The sequence below is a fragment of the Oncorhynchus mykiss genome, chromosome 25 (genome assembly GCF_057628025.1).
Source record: "Oncorhynchus mykiss isolate SJ-2025 chromosome 25, ASM5762802v1, whole genome shotgun sequence".
Lineage (NCBI taxonomy): Eukaryota > Metazoa > Chordata > Actinopteri > Salmoniformes > Salmonidae > Oncorhynchus > Oncorhynchus mykiss.
The window spans coordinates 41518467-41540532 of record NC_143046.1 but is presented as its reverse complement, the minus strand read 5'-3'; the positions used below and the strand labels follow the sequence as shown (position 1 = coordinate 41540532).

Sequence of the window (22066 nt, the reverse complement as noted above, 5' to 3'; positions counted from 1 at the left end):
AGCCTTTGTTTCAGTGTGTTACATAATCTTATAGCTATAACACTGATAGAAACCGGTAAGTGCTTTGATTAACGAACTATGTCAGTGTTAGCTCTTTACCTGACATGAGTTTGAGTGGAGTGGGCCTTGTGTACATTTCTGTGCCTCGCTGCAATCATCCCAGACAGTATATTTCTAAAATGGGCCAGGCATGTCTTTTAGCGTTCCTCAGAGTTGTCATAGACTTAAGCGCTTTGCTTAGTTTGGCCGAACCATGGCTGGCCCTGGATGGATTTGTCCTTCCGGTTGTCTCTGAGTCAAAAGAGGAGGAACAGGAAATCTGGTCTTTTCATCTCATTCACAACACAAAGCTTTTACATCAGAAATAAGGTCAACCCAAGCTGAGGAGAGATAGCCAGGACTGAATAGTCATATTTGGGAGAGAAATCCACATTCATGTTTCCTTATTCCTCTTCATCTGGCGCCTGTCTGTGTATTCATGTGTTGGCTTATGCGCTCTGCTCCTCTTCATGCCTCAAGTTTCGTAATGGTCTGTCTAGTAATAATGCTACATATGCAAAGGAAGACTTGCACAACTGTTTTCAATGTATATTTTGTGTGGTACTTTTAATTTATTTAACGGAAATAAAATAGTGTACAAAAAACATCCTTTGTTTGAACTTTTTTTCCTACGAAATACCCAATTGTTCACATATGATACTCTTAAGTAATTACAGCCCCCCCCTTTTTTGGAAATCCTAAGAAAACATTCAGATAAACAATATGGTGACATCGTTGCTATGGCCGACTTGTCTGCTCCATGTGAAATGGCCAGCTGTTGGTGTGAGCCCCTATAGTTAGTCCAGTCAGCGGGCCGTGAGAGATCCATCGCCTGGATGCAACATTCCCCTTCATCTCCATGTATAAAGTCCTCAAACTGGACTCACTGTCATCCGTTTGCCGTTATTTGTTACTGTAGCCCCAGCCTGCAGTACGTGTCCCAGTATCAGCCATGGCCATGCTGAGAGTGTCGTCCTACCGCCGGCAGTTTGAGGAGCAGTGGAGTCAGAATGGACGGTCCGGCGGAGGCTGTGGAGGGCAGTACCGCTCCTCAGCGGTCAAGGCCAGGTCAGTGTGTGGTTTCTTGGTAGCCCCCTCACCTCTTCCTGGCTTAGAGGGCCTGGGTCCTGTTCAGTAGGGGGGTGGGGAATCATTTAGAAACTGAGTGAAATGTGGAGGTACTACCTAAACTCAAGGATTTATGTTTTCTGTCACAAAATGTTTTGCTACGGTAAGCCCTATCAAACATGACTCAGCATGCGTATGGTGCACTGGAAAGGGCTTTATGGAGAACACCCTGTGCACTGAGGATGGTTTACTACGGTGTACCACAGGCCGGCAAGCTAGTGTCCTTTCTTCTTGGGGGACTGCTTAGATTAAAACTAGAACGTGTCCGACAACATCTGTGGGACCAGGCAGCAACATCCTAGGGACCAGATGTTTGTTTCCTTTTACTCTTTAAGTATTTCTAAATATTTATTTCATTGAATTGCAGGCACATGTGTGGTAGCTTTGCATGGTTTTCATATGCAGTATTGAATGTTGCCCAGTTGGCTATTGTGTGTTTAGTGTTAGTTAAGCACGTTGGTTACGTTAGTTGTCAGTCCCAAGGGAAAAGTTTGAAGGGTGTTGACAAATGCCTTTTTTTACTTCCATCAGATAATGACAATATATTCCCCTCAGTTGTGTTTATTTACACAGATCTAATTTGGGTGGGGCAGCAATGTTATGCATTAAAGACTTTTTAGGGATTGCTATCTTTGATTTTCTATGTACATGCACAAAACTCATGCTGATACTTTTGTGAAATGTATTGTGCTAGTGTGTCTCTCTCTCCAGGGCTTTATACAAACTCAGGCATCTCATAAGCTGTGTGTCTCCCACAGGGGTGCGGCTGCTGAGGAGTGTACGTGTGTCCAGCTGGACTTTGTGGCTGCCAAGATGCTCAATAAGGAGAGTCTGGTCCGATTCGCTAAAGACCACAGCATCATTGCCGCCCTAAATGATCGCTTTGTCGCCCTCATCAACATGGTGAGCAAAGGATGGATTCAACCCTTGAAACATTATTCTAAGGTTCTATAATGTTATATAAACTTGACACCTAAGGGTCACAATGAACACTAACTTGAGCACTGTGCTCGATTTTAGAGTGACCAACAAATACAGTAGAACCAATGGGATAGTCCCAAAAGTTCAAAGTTATTTCTTATGCATTTGACCCAAGTCTATTCTACACAGATGGTCCAAGGAAAAAAATTCTGGTAACCTTCCCCAAATTCCCAGATTTTCCAGAAATCACACTTGGAATATTCCTGCAATCAAGAAAGGAATAAGCAGGAATTCTAATAGTCAAACTGGGATTTCTGGAAAAACTGGGAATTATGGGAAAATGACCAGAATTTTGCAACTCTTAACATTCATGTACATTCCCATACCATTTGTACATGCTGTGTGCGCCCTATAGGCACGCTGCTTTGAGGAGGACAATGAGTCTCTGGAGGCCCAGATCTGTGAGCTGGAGGAGAGGATGACCGGCCAACAGACCACCTCCACTACCGTAGCTGTCCCTGAATACAGCCTGGACGCCGTGATGGAGAGACTGCGCAAGGAGAGGGTACATATTAACAATGCAGCAGAGTGGAGGCATTCATGTCACACGAATGCTAGGAGAAAAGGAACCTATTGTCTAATGGTGGTTGGTTCCCGTGACAGATAAGTAGTGTGTGTGTGTCTGTGAACGAATGTGAGTGTGTATGTGTCAGCGTGAGCGTCTATATTTACAGCCACTGTGCAGATGGAAAGAGGGGATACCTAGTCAGTTGTACAACTGAATGCATTCAACTTAAATGTGTCTTCCACATTTAACACAACCCCTCTGAATCAGAGAGGCACGCGGGCTGCCAAATTGACAGGTAGCCATTGTCACAGACCATTACCATTACTTACCAATGCCAGACTGATAAGTCATTGTGTGTGTCCAGGACCAGAGCCTGTTTGATGTGGAGGAGCTGAGGAGAGAGCTAGAGTGTCTGCAGGAGCAGTATGAGGAGACCGTTCAGCAGAGGACCCTCGTCCAACTGGAACAGGAAGACGTTGGCCTGGTAATGACCTCGCTTCCTGTGCTATTTTGGTGTCACTGTTTAGTAATTGTGTTGAACTGGTGTCTTCGTTGGTCTTTTATTCTCTGACAATAAGTAGACTTTTCGTGTGTGCGTGCTACTGTCAATTTAGAACCTGTACATAGACATAGATCTAACTTGTGGTAGCTCAACTTTTATACCCAATTTGCCCAGTTTGTTCATTCCTCAAAATGAAAGATTGCAAATAGGCAAGGAAGGATGGAAAGCAACCTGAATTATCTAAACATTCAAAGAAGGCCAAAATCTCTTTAGAAGCACTAATAAACTGACTGTACTAATGTATAACTACCACTAGACGGCACTATTGCCATGATTTGCCAACACAGTTTTATTCTCTACTATTCAAAAAAACGAATTTCATAAGCTGTGTGGCTCAGCATAGCCCTGCTGCTCCTCTGTATCTCTACCCACAGGGTGTTGATTAATTATCAGTCCTACAGTCTGGGCCGGTGGCCACAACACAACCACAAAACCCCAGTCCTAACAAACCCTACTATCCCATTCCTTCACTGCCTGCCACACCACACATGTCCCTACCGTCACAGCCCATCTCCCCACTGCCAGCCCAGATGTGGGAGAGGCTGTTGACGTGTCTCCTTATTGAGTCATTCAGTCTTTAATTTCTCCTATACAGATGCAATACGGACTGTAATGTAGTCGGTGCAGTAATGGTGCTGGCTGGCTCAGCTTCTGGCTCCGATTGGAAAGCAGCTGGAGCGTGGAGAGAGCTTAGAGTCGGGTGGCAAACAAACCGACAGAAACAGGCAGGGAGAGGAGAGATTGTATGTGATTGTGAACCGGTGTTGGAAGCAGCTCCACGAGAGGAGGCTGCAGGCTTTCTCAGTAGGCAAGCAGACAGACTTTGGAAGAGGCTTAAAACAAGGCATGGCTGGGTATTTAAAATCCAGCCTTGCCATTAGCTATTGATTAAGCCTGTTTGTATTTTGTGGTAAAGCTGCCCACATCTTGGACAACCTCCATGGTCTGTCTGTCCGTCTCTCTGCCAGCCAATTCTCAGAGTGTTCTTTTGAGCTTTTATCTGGGGCTGAGGCTTATAGTGTTTAAAAGGTTCAGCAGGCTCCCACCAAGGCTTCCCACAGTGGAAGAAGGCTGGAGGAGCTGGCTGGTTCTCATCCAAATCCAAAGTAGGAGACGGTGCTATAAAGCACAGCTAGCCTGATGCGATGGATGGGGAACAAGAGAAGAGAAGGGTGATCTAGGGGGGATTTCTTTGGTCTTTACAGCCCATAGACTGTGAGTGCATGACTCTCCAATTTACGGCCTTGTGTTTGCCCAGAGATAACAGTAACAGACCGCTTGCCTTACGTGTGACGTCCATCAGGGACCCATGTGTTCAGGCAGCCACAGCAGGAAGATTCCACCGTTGGACCCTACCCTTTCAGCATGACAATGCAAGGCTCCATGTCACAAGGATCTGTACACAATTCCTGGACGTTGAAAATGTCAAGGTTCTTCCATGGACTGCATACTCACCAGAGATGTCACCCATTTAAGCAAGTTTGGGATGCTCTGGATCGACGTGTATGACTGCATATTCCAGTTCCCGCCAATATCCAGCAACTTCACACAGCCGTTGAAGAGGAGTGGGACAATATTCCACAGGCCACAATCAACAGCCTGATCAACTCCATGTGAAGGAGACGTGTTGCGCTGCAAATGGTGGTCACACCAGATACTGACTGGTTTTCTGATCCAGGCCCCTACCTTTTTTTAAGGTATCTGTGACCAACAGATGCATATCTGTATTCCCAGTCATGTGGAAGATTAGGGCTAAATGAATTTATTGCAATTTACTTTCTTGTAACTCAGTAAAATATTTGAAATTGTTGCATGTTGCGTTTTATGTTGTTAAGTGTAGATATTAAAGGATTGAATTGGTGTAAGCCAGTGTGTCCCAATTATGGTTCTAGGGACCCAAAAGGGTAGACATTTTAGTTTTTGCCCGAGCAGTAACACACCTGATTCAACTAAAGGCTTAATGCCGAGTTGATTAGTTGAATCAAGCGTCTTAGTGTGGGGTCAAAAACAAACATGTGCACCCATTTGGGGCCCCAGCACCCGGTTTGGGAAACACTGGTGTAAGCAATCTTGTGAAAATGACATCTAGTCTATCAAAAGACAAGCGGGAGCTTTCAACATACGAGTGCATTCAGTTTTCTATTGACCTGGCTATCTGCTACCCCTTTGTAGGAAGTGGATGTAGTGACCACAGACTGTCTGGCCCTGAGGGAGCAGGTGAAAATCTATGAGGAACAGCTCGCTCACATGGAGGCACAGCATGAGACGGTAAGAGAGAAGGGACCTAGATATGGCTGGATGGCAAACATTGATTATCCCACAGTATTAGTACACAAATGAGGAAAATTATACTACTCATTGGCTCTCTGAGTCATTACTTACATGTGTGACTGGGTTTGAACCCATATTTCATGCATGCCAATAGACTGCTTACCCAATGAGTCTTCAGATCTCTGGCAAGGTTTGCTGAACCACCACCTTTACACAAGCAGCAAGCTTTTCTGTTTAGCCAAAGCCACTAAAACTCCAGACAAGGGCAGGTGTTGGAGAGATTCCCATTAGGGTTTGCCGGAGGGCATCACGGGTTCAGATGACCCCGGCCACCTTGTTGACCAGGTTTTTACCATGAACAGTAGTTATTTTACGAGGAACAATTGTGGTACTGAGACAGGATTAGAGCAAAGCAGGGTAGAGCCAGAATAAGCCTTGCCAAGGATAGATCTCACAGGTGATATGACCAGTTGTTGAAGGAAATTTCTAACATGTGAAGTTCACAAGAGCATATCAAGTAATGGCTTTAATTTCTGGTCAAACAGAGGGAAAGGGGAGGAAAACATCTGCAAACAAAAAGTCTTAAAGGGTATTAGAAATACATCCAAACACAAGTTGAGGTAAAGACCTCTGCCAACTAATATCAACACTTATATTTTGTTTTGGAGAAATTATTTTCCTTTCCTGTTATTTTTATAAATATCGCCTTGTGCCTTGTAATTTCATTACCCAAAACCCACATATCTTTAAAGGCCCAGTGCAGTCAAAAACATAATTGACCTGTGCCAGGACACTGGGGTTAACACCCCTACTCTTACCATAAATGCCATGGGACCTTTAGTGACCACAGAGAGTCAGGGCACTCGTTTATCGTCCCACCCGAAAGACGGCACCCTACACAGGGCAATGTCAGAAGCATACCACCCTGCATCCCACTGATGGCTTGCTTCTGAAGCTAAGCAGGGTTGGTCCTGGTTGGTCCCTGCAAGGGAGACCAGATGCTGCTGGCAGTGGTGTTGGAGGGCCAGTAGGAGGCTCCCTTTCCTCTGGTCTAAGAAATATATTCCAATGCCCCAGGGCAGTGATTGGGGACATTGCCCTGTGTTGGGTGTAGTCTTTCGGATGGAACATTAAATGGGTGTCCTGACTCTCTGTGGTCACTAAAGATCCCATGGCACTTATCGTAAGAGTAGGGGTGTTAATGCAATATCAGAGGGAGAGGGTCAGAGGGAGACAGCATAATAGAAGATAGGCGAGGCCGAGGCGGTAGGAGAGGCCGAGGCGGTAGGAGAGGCCGAGGCGGTAGGAGAGGCCGAGGCAGAGAGAAAATAAACTGGGAGCAGTGAGAGAGGGAGAAAGCGAGGCAGTTCCATCACTCAGTTTTTTTTTTCTCCTCTGTGAAGCCCGGCCACTCGGCTGGCCGGCTACGTTTAACACACTCCCTCAGGGACATGCTCGATAACTCCCTGCACTGAATAACTCACAGCACCGGCTCAATACCAAATGAAAACAGAAGTCCCCCTTTGTTTTATTAACTGCTATTATTATCAGGCATTTCCAAACACCTATTCTCCTGATGAATCAGCCGCCGTTACTCATGTCGAGGAAAAATTAGATGAGGGTCAAGCTGCTTGGGTATTTCTCCAGCACTTCATTCTGCTATCATAGATGCATGGAGGTTAATAATGGAGTTTTAGGTATTGTGACCTGAAGACGTACACGGTGGGGGCTTAATGTTGTTATCTACTTACTTAATGGTGTGTGTGTCTGCAGACGGTTCAGAACATGGTGGCCCCTGTAGAGGGTCCAGCTGCAGCAGGGAGAGGAGTCCTGGAGTTCTGCAACCCTGACATCAAGTCAGCCCTCATAGATATCAAGGAGAACTACAGCCAGCTGGCTGAGACCATCCAGGTACAGAGTCTGGAGCATACACACAATGTGCATGTCACAAAAACAGAACACACACCCCCGTCAATGTAACTCCTGACAGTGCACTCACCGGCTACACACCACTCCCCCTTTCTTCCCCAAACCGTCCTGCTAAATCTGAGCCTTCTCACATCGCAGAGGGACGTGCCCGCTTGTTTTCTTTTCCTCTTGACATAACACTAGAGGAGAACCTTAGAATCGGAGGTGCTGCCGCACACCAGTACAGACCCACTTTGTCCCTCTGTGTCTTGCGTTGGTGTGTCTATGTTGGTGTGTTTTACAGAAAGAGAGTTTGTGTGAGTGTGTTACAAGCTAGAGGTGCTCTGCTGGGGTCAACCTTGCTCTCCAGGGGGGTCTGACCCACCATAGGGTCCCGGGTCGGGGATGTCTGCCCCCCCAAGTGAGGTCACGTTCGTAATCAGACCCCTGGGCTCCTTCCCAGGCCCCTTGGCGGTGTGTATGTGAAAAGGCTTTGGGCTAAATTTACAGCCAGGTTACCTGTGATTAAAGTCAATAGTTGATGTCCATTTGTCTGTGGACGTCAAAAGATGACATGGAAACCGGCCACTATAGGCAACAGTGAGCGCTGTTACCGTCAAGTAAGTTTTGGTTTTGCGAGGCCGACGGGGATGGTGGATGGGCGTGAGCATCTACCTCTGATTCCAAAGGTTGCAAATTTGAATCCAGCGATAGAAACTTTCCCTAACTTAACCCTAACCTTTAACATTCAAAGTTAATTCCTAAGTGTAGCCCTAACCTTAAACATTAGAAGTTAATTCCTTAACTTAACCTTACAAATTTGACATTTGTAACTACTTCGAAATTTGACGTTTGCAAAACATGGATGAACATTTAATTCGGATGTGAGACTGTGAGAACTAGTTGAAATTGACCACTGTTCTTAGTCTCTCTAACCCAGACACTTACACTCTCCTTCCCACTTCATCCTCCCCTCCTCCTCCTCCTCCTTCCCTCGTTCATTGCCAGCTGGACAGCTTGCGGTCTGGGCCTGGCCTCCATTAGTGTCTCACAAGGTGCAATTGTCTCCATCCCCAAATGATTGCCATTGGGATTGAAGTGTGATTGTGATTGCTGGCTGACTCTGACACACCTGTGAGCCCTTGTTGCCACTCGTTTGCTGTCTAAGTTGTTCCTCTTCACCATTCCCTTTATGGGGGAAAGGGTAACACTTTATTGGAAGTGTATCTACATAAGGACTTCATTGCACATGAATAACTCACGCATACTTCATTGTTAAACAACGACCCCCCCTGGAAAGTAATTTAAGGGAAACTCTGTCAACTAGTGTCATGCAGTGAACTATGTTATGTTTCCAGTGTGAGTGCAGGGAAACTGGTGCGGTTGTTGCTGGTGCTGTTGTCGCCATTGGAGCTGGAAAGGAGCTGACGGTGGCCAGACCTGCGGGGGTCACAGGCGTTGGCAAAATAACGGACGTCAACGAACTGAAGAAACTGGTGAGGAACTGTTATCTCTCTCTCTGGCATTCACCTACTTTTTCTCAGACAATCACTACCTGCTGATTTTGACTGTTTCTCAAGTTTCTTTCTCTCCCGTAAACTTTCCTTCCAGTAAATTCACAGTTCTCAGACATCTCCTCAGAAAAACCAGCCCCACCATGAGTTCAGGATCAAACATCAGCCACGAAATCAAGAGGAATTGTAGAAAATGTATGGCTTCTTCCCACAGACAGTAAAGTTTAGGGAGAGAAAGGCAGTTCACTCCTCAGGAGTTCTCAATGAGTGTCTTCTCTAGCGTTTTCTCTCTCTCTCTCTCTTTCTCTCTCTCGCTCTCTCTCTCATATTATTAGACAGACTTTTCACAGTACTCTCTCTTCTTCATCATCAACTTCTTAAAACTTCACACATTCCTCCTCTGTGTCTCCAGAGACTCCAACCCCAAACTGAACAATGGAAATAGAATATCATATATCACCCATCCCCGTCTCCTAGAGAAAAAGAAACACACAACAGAGAGGCTTTATTGATAAAATGGTCGAATGTCTTAGTACAGTCTTTCAAGAATTAGTCTCCAACCACCCCAAAACTCAATGATTCACTCAAGTTTACAGTTTTCAAGGAAATGCTGGAACTTCCCATTGCAGTTCATCTATCATTCAAGAATCCACACTTAATAGAATCAGTCAATGACTTAAATCGACAGTAACTGGTTTAATTGCTCTCTCCACCGTAATCATCAGTGGTCGGACCACAGCCGACACCTCTCCATTTCCACAACAAACATGGCGGTTTGGTTCCCATTACCGAGGTTGTGGTCTTTAAATAAACAGGCCCCCTCGGTAACCGCAGTCGCACTCTCATAACACCGTCTCCTCTTCCCTTAATGTGCAGCACGCGAGCCCTCGCTCTGCCTAGCCTGGGCCTAGTCTGATGGACACGTCCCTGCCTGTCTTTCTCCCCTCCCTTAATCTATCTCTCACCGGCCGTGATGGATGTCCCAGTTCTGGTTTCTCACTGAGACACAACTTGGCCAAACAAACAACCTTGCAGTGAAATCAGGCTCAGCTTAGAGGTGTGTATAATAGAGTAGAACATGTATTGATGGGGATGACACACACCCAACCCCCCCTGCCCACACACAGGGCATCCGACCAGGGGAGGGAGAGAGAGAGACCTAGTTGACTGGGGCCGTCTGCCAGATTGCTGCATATATAGTTCACTACTTTTTTCCAGATGACAAAAGTAATGCACTATATAGAGAATCGAGTACCATTTAGGACGTATCCTCATCCGTCTCTGACAGCTAATTGTTTAACTTCGCTGGACAAAAATATAAACGCAACATGCAACAATTTCAAAGATTTTACTGAGTTACAGTTCACGTGAGGGAATCGAAATGTGAACTGAAATAAATAAATGCATTGAGGCCCTAGTCTATGGATTTCACATGACTGGAAATACAGATATGCAATCTGTTGGTCATAGATACCTTTCACGGTATTTCTGTGCGTTCCACTTGCCGTCGATAAAATGCAATTGCATTTGTTGTCCGTAGCTTAAGCCTGCCGATACCATAACCCCACCGCCACCATGGGGCACTCTGTTCACAACGTTGACATCAGCCAACATGACGCCATACACGTGGTCTGCAAATTTTCTAAAACGTTAGAGGTGGCTTATGGTAGAGAAATCAACATTAAATTCTCTGGCAACAACTCTAGTGGACATTCCTGCAATCAGCATGCCAATTGCACGCTCCCTCAACACTTCAGACATCTGTGGTATTGCGTTGTGTGACAAAAAACTGCACATTTTAGAGTGGTCTTTTATTGTCGCCAGCACAAGTTGCACCTGTGTATGATCATGATGTTTATTCAGCTTTGTGATATGCCACACCTGTCAGGGGGATGGATTATCTTTGCGAAGGAGAAATGCTCACTAACAGGGATGTTAACAAATTTCTGCGATCTTTTATTTCAATTCATGAAACACTTCACATGTTGGTGTTACGTACGCCTCTCGGAAGAGGGAACGCAACGCCCTGCTACAACTCAACTCCCCATAGAGTGAAAGAGGTATGGGATTATAGGTGCGAGTAAAGATGACAAAGGCAGAGAATTTACCGTTTACTGGGAATTTATTTCATCACACTGTAATTTTGGGGAAAAGGGTCTGGATGGAACCAAAGCAAATAAAGTTCATGTCAAAGTCCCCTCTCCTACCTTACCTGCCTACCCACTACTTAGCACCACCTGGTGCGCTAACCAAAATACAGGGGGTGGTCCGCCCAGGTCTTACCTAGTGTGCATAGACAGTGAATACTACGGGTTATGTATGCCCACGCGGGCCTCTTGCCTAAGCACTCCCTAGGTGCCTTCCCCTTTCCCCCTGGGAACAAAAACAGAATACAAACGTAAGTAAAAAAAATTCAATAATCAAAAACACTGCCTCCTATGGGGACACACATACCTTAAAAGCAGCGGCTACAAAGTACTTAACAAAAAAACCTGTCTCTCAGCAAAAACCAACACATGACATACTAATCATCTCCCTCAGCAACAATCACAGAACAAAACCATCAGCTCTATCTGAGAAACAACCAACACATGATATAACCCTCAGCTCTCTTCTGAGTAACAGAACACTGGCTTATATAGCTGAAAGGAGTAGTCTAGTGGGATACAGCTGTATCCTGACGAGGGGGCGGGGTCAGCTCTCCAATGTTTGATGTGGCCGACCAATCAGCTGCTTGGGGGGAATTTCAGGAAGCCATCCTGAAACACACACATACAAACAAAAACCGGGGAACGTAACAGTTGGATTCATATTTTTGTTCAGTGTACTTACAGCAGGGAGCCAGGTGTGATTGTATGTATGTGTGTGTGTTAGTAAGAGAGTATACAGTTAGAGGTTTCAATGTGCTGTTTAGAATGACATTGGCAGAGATTAAGTCACGCATCTCATGTTTCCTCTGACCATGTACCTGAATTTCTGTGTTTTTGCGTTTGTACCTGTGTGTATAGATTGCAGAGCTTGAAAAGGAGCTTGCAGAGCTGGAGAAGTGTGGTGAGGAGCTGGAAGATGAGATTGAGATGAAGAGAGAAGCGTATGTGGAGGAGATATTTCAGCTGGAGGTAAGAGGGACAGACCCCACTGAGCTTAAACTGACCCCAGTACAGTACCCCACCATCTCTGCTCCAAGTAGACACGGCCCCTAATCACAGATCTATGAACAGTTAACCCTTCCCTCAATCCGAATCAAAGATCTAGAAACAGTTTTTCCCACCCTCAAACCTAATCATAGGTCTAGGAATAGTTTAGCCTACCCTCAATCTTAACCATAGTTATAGGATAAAATGTTCCTACACTCAATCATAATCACAGATCTAGGAACAGTTTACCTTACCTTCAATCCTAAGGGTAGAAAGTTCAATATCAGACCATAGACCAGCTGTTAGGGTCAACCTCTACCTCCACCCATCCCATAAACCCAATGGCTCTATTCCAATAACTTCTACCTCCACCAATCCCATAAACCCAATGGCTCTATTCCAATAACTTCTACCTCCACCAATCCCATAAACCCAATGGCTCTATTCCAATAACTTCTACCTCCACCAATCCCATAAACCCAATGGCTCTGTTCCAATAACCACAGTAGCATACCACTTAGAATGTGTCCAATACATTAGATACATGGCTTAGTACTAAGTGGTAGTATGCTTGTGCGGCTATTAGAACTTGGCCCATTATCTCTCTGTTTCTCCTCAGTGTCGTCTTGAGGAGATGCGGAGGCAGCAGCATGAACTGCAGGTCCAGATGAGGGAACAATGTGATGACTACGAGGAGCTACTGGGTCAGAAGATGGCCCGGGAAATCGAGATCGCTGCCTACAGGTGGGCCTTATCAAATCAAATTGTATTTGTCACATGCGCAACAACCTTACCGTGAAATGCTTACTTACAAGCCCTTAACCAACATTGCAGATCAAGAAATACAGTTAAGAAAATAATTACTAAATAAACTAAAATAAAATAAAAATTAAATATATACTATATATATATACAGTGGGGCAAAAAAGTATTTAGTCAGCCACCAATTGTGCAAGTTCTCCCACTTAAAAAGATGAGAGAGGCCTGTAATGTTCATCATAGGTACACTTCAACTATGACAGACAAAATGAGAACAAAAAAATCCAGAAAATCACATTGTAGGATTTTTTATGAATTTATTTGCAAATTATGGTGGAAAATATTTATTTGGTCAATAACAAAAGTTTATCTCAATACTTTGTTATATACCCTTTGTTGGCAATGACAGAGGTCAAACGTTTTCTGTAAGTCTTCACATGGGTTTCAGACACTGTTGCTGGTATTTTGGTCCATTCCTTCATGCAGATCTCCTCTAGAGCAGTGATGTTTTGGGGCTGTTGCTGGGCAACACGGACTTTCAACTCCCTCCAAAGATGTTCTATGGGGTTGAGATCTGGAGACTGGCTAGGCCACTCCAGGACCTTGAAATGCTTCTTACGAAGCCACTCCTTCGTTGCCCGGGCGGTGTGTTTGGGATCATTGTCATGCTGAAAGACCCAGCCACGTTTCATCTTCAATGCCCTTGCTGATGGAAGGAGGTTTTCACTCAAAATCTCACGATACATGGCCCCATTCATTCTTTCCTTTACACGGATCAGTCGTCCTGGTCCCTTTCCAGAAAAACAGCCCCAAAGCATGCTGTTTCCACCCCCATGCTTCACAGTAGGTATGGTGTTCTTTGGATGCTACTCAGCATTCTTTGTCCTCCAAACACGTCGAGTTGAGTTTTTACCAAAAAGTTATATTTTGGTTTCATCTGACCATATGACATTCTCCCAATCTTCTTCTGGATCATCCAAATGCTCTCTAGCAAACTTCAGACGGGCCTGGACATGTACTGGCTTAAGCAGGGGGACACGTCTGGCACTGCAGGATTTGAGTCCCTGGGGGCGTAGTGTGTTACTGATGGTAGGCGTTGTTACTTTGGTCCCAGCTCTCTGCAGGTCATTCACTAGGTCCCCCCGTGTGGTTCTGTGATTTTTGCTCACTGTCCTTGTGATCATTTTGACCCCACGGGGTGAGATCTTGCGTGGAGCCCCAGATCGAGGGAGATTATCAGTGGTCTTGTATGTCTTCCATTTCCTAAAAATTGCTCCCACAGTTGATTTCTTCAAAGCTTCAAGCTGCTTACCTATTGCAGATTGTCTTCCCAGCCTGGTGCAGGCCTACAATTTTGTTTCTGGTGTCCTTTGACAGCTCTTTGGTCTTGCCCATAGTGGAGTTTGGAGTGTGACTGTTTGAGGTTGTGGACAGGTGTCTTTTATACTGATAACAAGTTCAAACAGGTGCCATTAATACAGTTAACGAGTGGAGGACAGAGGAGCCTCTTAAAGAAGTTGTTACAGGTCTGTGAGAGACAGAAATCTTGCTTGTTTGTAGGTGACCAAATACTTATTTTCCACCATAATTTGCAAATAAATTCATTAAAAATCCTACAATGTGATTTTCTGGATTTTATTTTCTCATTTTGTCTGTCATAGTTGAAGTGTACCTATGATAAATTACAGGCCTCTCTCATCTTTTTAAGTGGGAGAACTTGCACAATTGGTGTCTGACTAAATACTTTTTGCCCCACTGTATATATAGAAGTAACACAAGAGAATTACATAACAATAACGAGGCTATAATAAGGGTGTACCGGTACCGAGTAAATGTACGGGGCTACAGTTAAGTCGAGGAAATTTGTAATGTGACTATGCGTAGATAATACACAGCGAGTAGCAGCAGTGTAAAAACAAAGGGGGGGGGGGGTGTAAATAGTCCGGGCGGCCATTTGATACATTTTTCAGCAGTCTTATGGCTTGGGGTAGAAGCTGTTACGGAACCTTTTGGTTCTAGACTTGGCGCTCCGGTACCACTTGCCATGCGGTAGCAGAGAGAACAGTCTATGACTTGGGTGACTGGAATCTTTGACATTTTTGGGGCCTTCCTCTGACATCGCCTAGTATATATGTCCTGGATGTCCGGAAGCTCTGGGCCATACACACAAGCGCCTTACGGGTCAGATGCCGAGTAGTTGCCATACCAGGCGGTGATGCAACCGGCCAGGATGCAGCTGTAGAACTTTTTGAGGATCTGGGGACCTATGCCAAATCTTTTCAGTCTCGCGAGGGGGAAAAGGTTTTGTTGTGCCCTCTTCACAACTGTCTTGGTGTGTTTGGACCATGATAGTTCGTTGGTGACACCAAGGAACTTGAAACTCTCGACCCGCTCCATTTCAGCCCTGTAGTCCATGATCATCTCCTTTGTCTTACTCACATTAAGGGAGAGGTTGTTGTCCTGGCGCCATACTACCAGGTCTCTGATCTCCTCCCTATAGACTGTCTCATCGCTGTCGGTAATCAGGCCTACCACTGCTGTGTCGTCAGCAAACTTAATGATGGTGTTGGAGTCGTGCTTGGCCATGTAGTCATGGGTGAACAGGGAGTACATGAGGGGACTGAGCATGTAGCTCTGAGGGGCCCCAGTGTGTTGCTGCTTACCCTTACAGGAAGTCCAGGATCCCGACAGGAAGTCCAGGATCCAGTTGCAGAGTGAGGTGTTTAGTCTGCACTATGGTGTTGAATTCTGAGCTGTAGTCAATGAACAGCATTCTCACATAGGTGTTCCTTTTGTTCAGGTGGGAAAGGGCAGTGTGTAGTGTGACTAAACATTGTGTCATCTGTGCATCTGTTAGGGTGGTATGTGAATTGGAGTGGGTCTAGGTTTTCCGGCATGATGATGTTGTGAGCCATAACCTTTCAAAGCACTTCATGGCTACCGATATGAGTGCTACGGGGCGGTAATCATTTAGGCAGGTTACTTTCACTTTCTTGGGCACAGGGACTATGGTGGTCTGTTTGAAACATGTAGGTATTACAGACTCGGTCAGGAAGAAGTTGAAAATGTCAGTGAAGACACTTGCCAGTTGGCCCGTGCATTCTTTGAGTTCACGTCCTGGTAATCCATCTGGCCCCACGGCTTTGAATTTTGACCTGTTAAAAGGTCTTGCTCACGGAGAGTGTGACCACACAATTGTTCCAAACAGCTGGTGCTCTCATGCATGTTTCAGTGTTGCTTGCCTCGAAGCGCATATAAAAACATTTAGCTCTTCTGGTAGGCTTTCGTCACTGGGTAGCTTGCGGCTGGGTCTCCCTTTTGTAGTCCATAAAATATTTTTCAAACTTTGCTTGTTTGATAGTTCATCTGAGGGCATAGCGGGATTTCTTATAAGTGTCCGGATTAGTGTCTTGCTCCTTGAAAGCGGCAGCTCTAGCCTTTAGCGCGGTGTGGATTTTGCCTTTAACCCATGGCTTCTGGTTCGGAAATGTACGTACGGTCACTGGGGACGACGTCGTCAATGCACTTATTGATGAAGCTAGTGAATGAGGTGGTATACTCCTCAATTCCATTGGATGAATTCTGGAACATATTCCAGTCTGTGCTAGGAAAACAGTCCTGTAGCATAGCATCTGTGTCATCGGACCACTTCCGTATTGAGCGAGTCACATGTACTTTCTGCTTTAGTTTTTATTTGTAAGTAGGAATAAGGAGGATAGAATTATTGGCAGATTTGCCAAATGGATGTCGAGGGAGAGCTTTGTATGTGTCTTTTTTTCTCCTCTGGTTTCTCCTCTGGTTGCACATTTGACATGCTGGTAGAAATAAGGTAAAACAGATTTAAGTTTGCCTGCATTAAAGTCCCCGGCCACTAGGAGTGCCCCTTCTGGATGTGCATTTTCCAGAAGCTTATGCTTATGGCCTTGTACAATGAGCCACACATTGAGTATGGTCTTAGTGCCAGCATCGGTTTGTGGTGGTAAATAGACGGCTACGAATAGTATAAATGAGAACTCGCTTGGTAGATAGTGTGGTCTACAGTTTATCATGAGGTATTCTACCTCAGGTGAGCAATACCTCAACACTTCTTTAATATTAGACATCGCGCATCATCAGTTACTGACAAACAGACACACATCCCCGACCCTCGTCTTACCAGATGTAGCTGCTCTGTCCTGCTGATGCACGGAGAAGCCAGCCAGCTCTGTGTCGTCGTTCGGCCACGCCTCGGTGAAATATAAGATATTACAGTTTTTAAAGTTCGTTGGTAGGGTAGTCTTAATCATAGATCGTCTAGCTAATTTTCTAATGATTCCACGTTGGCCAATAATATAGAGGGTAGTGGTGGTTTACTTACTCATTGGCAAATTCTTACAAGGCACTCCTCCCCCTTTTCTCTGTCTTCACGCTGATGACGGGAATTTGTACCATGTCTTGACAAAGCAAATCCTTCACATCGGAATCTTTAAAGAAAAAATGTTTTTCCAGTTCGAGGTGAATAATCGCTGTTCTGATGTCCAGAAGGTCTTTTCGGTCATAAGAGACGGTAGCAGCAACATTATGTACATTATGAGTTACAAAAATGCAGAAAAAAAACTAATAAAATTGCACAGTTGGTCAGGAGCCCGTAAAATGGCAGCCATCCCCTCCAGCGCCATACTCGAGACATTGATACATTTCACCCAAATGTCCCTATGCATAACAATGGATAACCTACAGGGCTTATGGCTTATGTAGTAGTGAAAAAGACTGCACAGCAATGTTTACTCTTGGAACTACCCATCCCGGATCCGGGAGAATTGTCATCAACTGACACTAATTAGCATAACGCAATGGACAAAAAATATTACTAGAAAATATTCATATTCATGAAATCACAAGTGAAATATAGTGAAACACAGCTTAGCCTTTTGTTAATCACCCTGTCATCTCAGATTTTGAAATTATGCTTTACAGCCAAAGCAAGACAAGCATGTGTAAGTTTATCGATAGCCTAGCTATAGCATTATGTCCAGTTAGCAGCAGGAAGCTTGGTCACGAAAATCAGAAAAGCAATCAAATTAACCGTTTACCTTTGATCTTTGGATGTTTTCACTGACGAGACTCCCAGTTAGACAGCAAATGTTAATTTTGTTCCATAAAGATTATTTTTATAGCCGAAATACCTCCGTTTGTTCTTCACGTTTGGTTGACAAATCCACCGGAAACTGCGGTCACGACAACGCCGAAAAATATTCCAAATTAGATCCATAATATCGACAGAAACATGGCAAACGTTTTTTATAATCAATCCTCAAGGTGTTTTTCAAATATCTATTCGATAATATATCAACCGGGTCAGTTGGCTTCTTAGTAGGAGCGAGAGAAACAATGGCCGTCTATTAAGCACATATCACTGAGAGCCACCAGCTGACCACTGACGCAATGTTGTCGCTCACGCTCATTTTTCAAAATAAAAGCCTGAAACAATGTCTCGTGACACTAGACACATTAGGGTAGCCATAGAAAAAATAATCTGGTTTATCCCTTTCACTGCTCAATAGGGACGTATAAGAACGCAGAGGTTTCTAAGTAAGAGTCACTTCCTGATTGGATTTTTCTCAGGCTTTCGCCTGCAATATCAGTTCTGTTATACTCACAGACAATATTTTTTACAGTTTTGGAAACTTTAGAGTGTTTTCTATCCTAAGCTGTCAATTATATGCATATTCTACTATCTGGTCCTGAAAAATAGCCCGTTTACTTTTTCCAAAAATGAAAATAGTGCCCCCTAGTTTCAAGAGGTTAACTAATGATTGTTCAAACATGATTGGTCACAGGTAAGAAGGTAGAGGAGACAATGCATCACACAAAGCAGCCACAGCTGTCAGTAAGTGTCCATGATTGAGTCTTTGAATGAAGAAATTGAGATTAAACTGTCCAGTTTGAGTGTTTGTTGAAGCTCGTTCCAGTCACTAGCTGCAGCGAACTGAAAGGAGGAGTGACCCAGGGATGTGTGTGCTTTGGGAACCTTTATCAGAATGTTACGGACAGAACGGGTGTTGTATGTGGAGGATGAGGGCTGCAGTAGATATCTCAGATAGGGGGGAGTGAGGCCTAAGAGAGTTTTATAAATAAGCATCAACCAGTGGGTCTTGCGACATGTATACAGAGATGACCAGTTTACGGAAGAGTTTGGAGTGCAGTGATGTGTCCTATAAGGAGCATTGGTGGCAAATCGGATGGCTGAACGGTAAAGAACATCTAGCTGCTTGAGAGCACCCTTATCTGCCGATCTATAAATGACGTCTCTGTAATCTAGCATCGGTAGGATGGTCATCTGAATCAGGGTTAGTTTGGCAGCTGGGGTGAAAGAGGAGCGATTACGATAGAGGAAACCAAATGTAACTTTAGCCTGCAGCTTTTGATATGTGCTGAGAGAAGGACAGTGCACCGTCTAGCCATACTCCCAAGTACTTGTATGAGGTGACTACCTCAAGCTCTAAACCCTCAGAGGTAGTAATCACACTTGTGGGGAGAGGGGCATTCTTCTAAACAAACCACATTACCTTTGTTTTGGAGGTGTCCAGAACAAGGCAGAGAAAGCTTGTTGGACACTAAAAAAGCTTTCTTGTAGGGCGTTTAAAACTAAATCCGGGGAGGGGCCGGCTGAGTAGAAGACTGTATCATCTGCATATAAATGGATGAGAGCGCTTCCTACTGCCTGAGCTATGTTGTTGATGTAAATTGCGAAGAGTGTACAGAGGCCTCTGTAGTATTACAATGACGTCTTCAGATGACGCAATATTTTCGATTCTGTTCACAATATTTGTGTAGCCCTACACTGTGAACATGTAGTATGTGTGACATGTCACCTGGGCAACTCCATATCCATATTAAGACATTCCTGAGAACAAAGGCCTGACATTCAAGGTTAACTGGGGTCACAGGAAACAGACCCTACGACAGCCCCAGAAAACATGATGCAATTTCCTGTCCGGTGTGCCTATTGAAGACGTTTTTTTTGTGTTTCTGTCATGCCTCCCTCCTGTTGTGTCTGTCTGTCTGTGCGCTCAACCATCTGCCATCCTGGTATGTAGAGTGATGCACTTTGCCCTTGCCGACTCCCCTACATTTGGACTCCCCTTCCTCACGCATCCGATCCTTGGGAGCCCCCCCCCCCCCCATACATCCTTGCGGCTCAGGAAGAGGCAGCCTCAAACAATTCCTCATTAGAATGGACAGGGGGTGGGGGGGACCTCACACTGTCAGGACCGTGGGCTGGGTCTCTGCCAAGCCACTTTATCCGCCAGCCTTTTAATGTCAGCAGCCCCGCAACCCACCGTAGCATCTTTTAAACACTCTGATTCCTGAACAGACTGTTCCAACGACGCGCACCACATAGACTCAAGACATGCTCACACATTTACATACACACACACACACACTTTGTCAAGACACAGGCAGGCAAGACGGTCTGGGTGCGACATTGCTTAACTTTTTTAAACATCTTGTTAACAGGGCTGTTTTGTCATCTGTGATTTAAAAGCATGAATAAGAAATGGAAAAAAAAGCTTCTCTCCACACCTTGGAAATGTGTCTGCAGAAGAGAGCCTTATGACACTTATGGCCTGTAAAATGTACACTGAGCCATTTGGACCAGATGCTCGCCGCTGTTGTAGCTCCCCAGTGATGGAGTCTTAATGTTGACAATTCACTTGCTTGCAGTGTTACGTGTGTAACTCGGACTGTGAGCAGGGACAATAGGGCTCTGGTCAAAGGCAGTGCACTATAGGGAATAAGGTGCCATTTGGGACACAAACAATGTCTTAGTGGTAGACGACACAACAACAGCAAGCAGAGGTTTAAACAGATATTGAGATTACCCCTAGCCCTGATATGGTGGCTATAATGAATGAAATAGGAAAAATAGGCACAACTGATGGAATTCATCTGATCTAATTCACATCTTATCTAAACAATCTGGTTGAAATCAATAATATGAAAAAGCAATATCCGTAACTCCGATAGGTATGCTTTCATAGTGGCTTATTAAGAAGTAAATAAAACAGACAATGTTTCTATGGAGGCTAGCCATGTTGGGTCTAAGTCCTCCTAGCTGAAGTGGAAGAACTCTGTGTGTGTGTGTGTGTGTGTGTGTGTGTGTGTTATCAGCAGACCTTCTTACAGTTTTCCTTTTCCTCTCTTCCCTTTCCTCTCTTCTATTGCCAGAGGTTTGGTAGAAGAGGAGGATGAGAGGCTTTGCTACCTGTGAGAGGAACCGATGCAGACCAGACCAACCAACCTGCTTTCGGCGATGGATATCCTCCCATACAGATTTCATGCGTTGCCAAAACACAACAGACCTAAGTCAGCCATTAGAGATCACATGAAGCTAACCGCCACACAACCATTTGAGCAGATGTAAAAGTATCATGACAGATTAACGAGGTTGTGCCAGGGCCATTGATAACAGGTCACTGGCAGGTGACCCCTGTCCTATAAGAAAGATGAAGTTGTCTAACATTGGGGTGGAGGGGGATGGGACTGGATAGAGTGTGTATTCAGTGTCTGTGAAATTTCCCTAAGTGGTCTCTATCTGTTGTGGCTATAGTCTCTGGAGCTAACTCACTGATATGACACACACACACACACACACTGACTGACTCTGCAGAATCATTTACCTCCCGTTAACCCTCACTCCAGCATGAGCCCATTAAACACTCTTAACCACTGACCTCTCCACTGTGCACAGCCATTGGACAGCTCTTATATCCAATAAGATAGCCTTAACCGATCATGGCAGGTCACCATTCATTTGTTTTACAGTCATGCATTAATGTGGGTTTTTACACAGAAATGACAGTCAAGTCAGTTACACTGTTCATGTATACTTGCGAACTGGTATATTAGCTTTGCAAATGGTTGTTGAAGTTGACATTCTGCAGCTCCCATACAGCTGGCCAGCAGATAGCTTGTGTGCTGTTCCTGACTTATTTGCTCATTCTCTGCCCATGACACCTGGAGGAACTTAGTCAAGTTAAAACCATAACAATAAAAAAAAAACATTTTCCTTGACATCACCTTCTTGTCCTTTTCACTCTCCACTTAAGTGCCTTACCTCGCAATCATAACTGTACCATTTAACAGAGGATGAGTTATGCCGTGTGATCCCTGCCCCATTTGTCTTCATGCTTAACCTCACATGTGAACGTTCTCGGCTGTTAACGGTATCGGAGGCTTGTTTGCTCAGCCATAAAGATGAACAATACTGCTAATA

General features: G+C 44.7%; 1 protein-coding gene across 1 annotated transcript; it reads left to right on the top strand.

Moving 5' to 3' along the window:
- The first annotated feature begins 832 nt into the window (after window positions 1-832).
- vimr2 (vimentin-related 2) lies at window positions 833-21864 on the top strand. Its single transcript, XM_021584188.3, has 10 exons — window positions 833-1107; window positions 1926-2070; window positions 2504-2653; window positions 3021-3140; window positions 5391-5486; window positions 7263-7400; window positions 8756-8893; window positions 11920-12030; window positions 12668-12792; window positions 21019-21864. The coding sequence occupies exons 1-10, from the start codon at window positions 992-994 to the stop codon at window positions 21059-21061; spliced, it is 1182 nt and encodes a 393-aa protein (XP_021439863.2). The 5' UTR covers window positions 833-991; the 3' UTR covers window positions 21062-21864.
- The last annotated feature ends 202 nt before the right edge of the window (window positions 21865-22066 follow it).

Excerpts from the sequence above, each read along its gene's own strand:
- vimr2 (XM_021584188.3), top strand. The coding sequence starts at position 992 with ATGGCCATGCTGAGAGTGTCGTCCTACCGCCGGCAGTTTGAGGAGCAG. Across the intron at positions 1,108-1,925 it reads TCCTCAGCGGTCAAGGCCAG|GGGTGCGGCTGCTGAGGAGT; the intron begins GTCAGTGTGTGG and ends TGTCTCCCACAG. Across the intron at positions 12,031-12,667 it reads AGGAGATATTTCAGCTGGAG|TGTCGTCTTGAGGAGATGCG; the intron begins GTAAGAGGGACA and ends GTTTCTCCTCAG.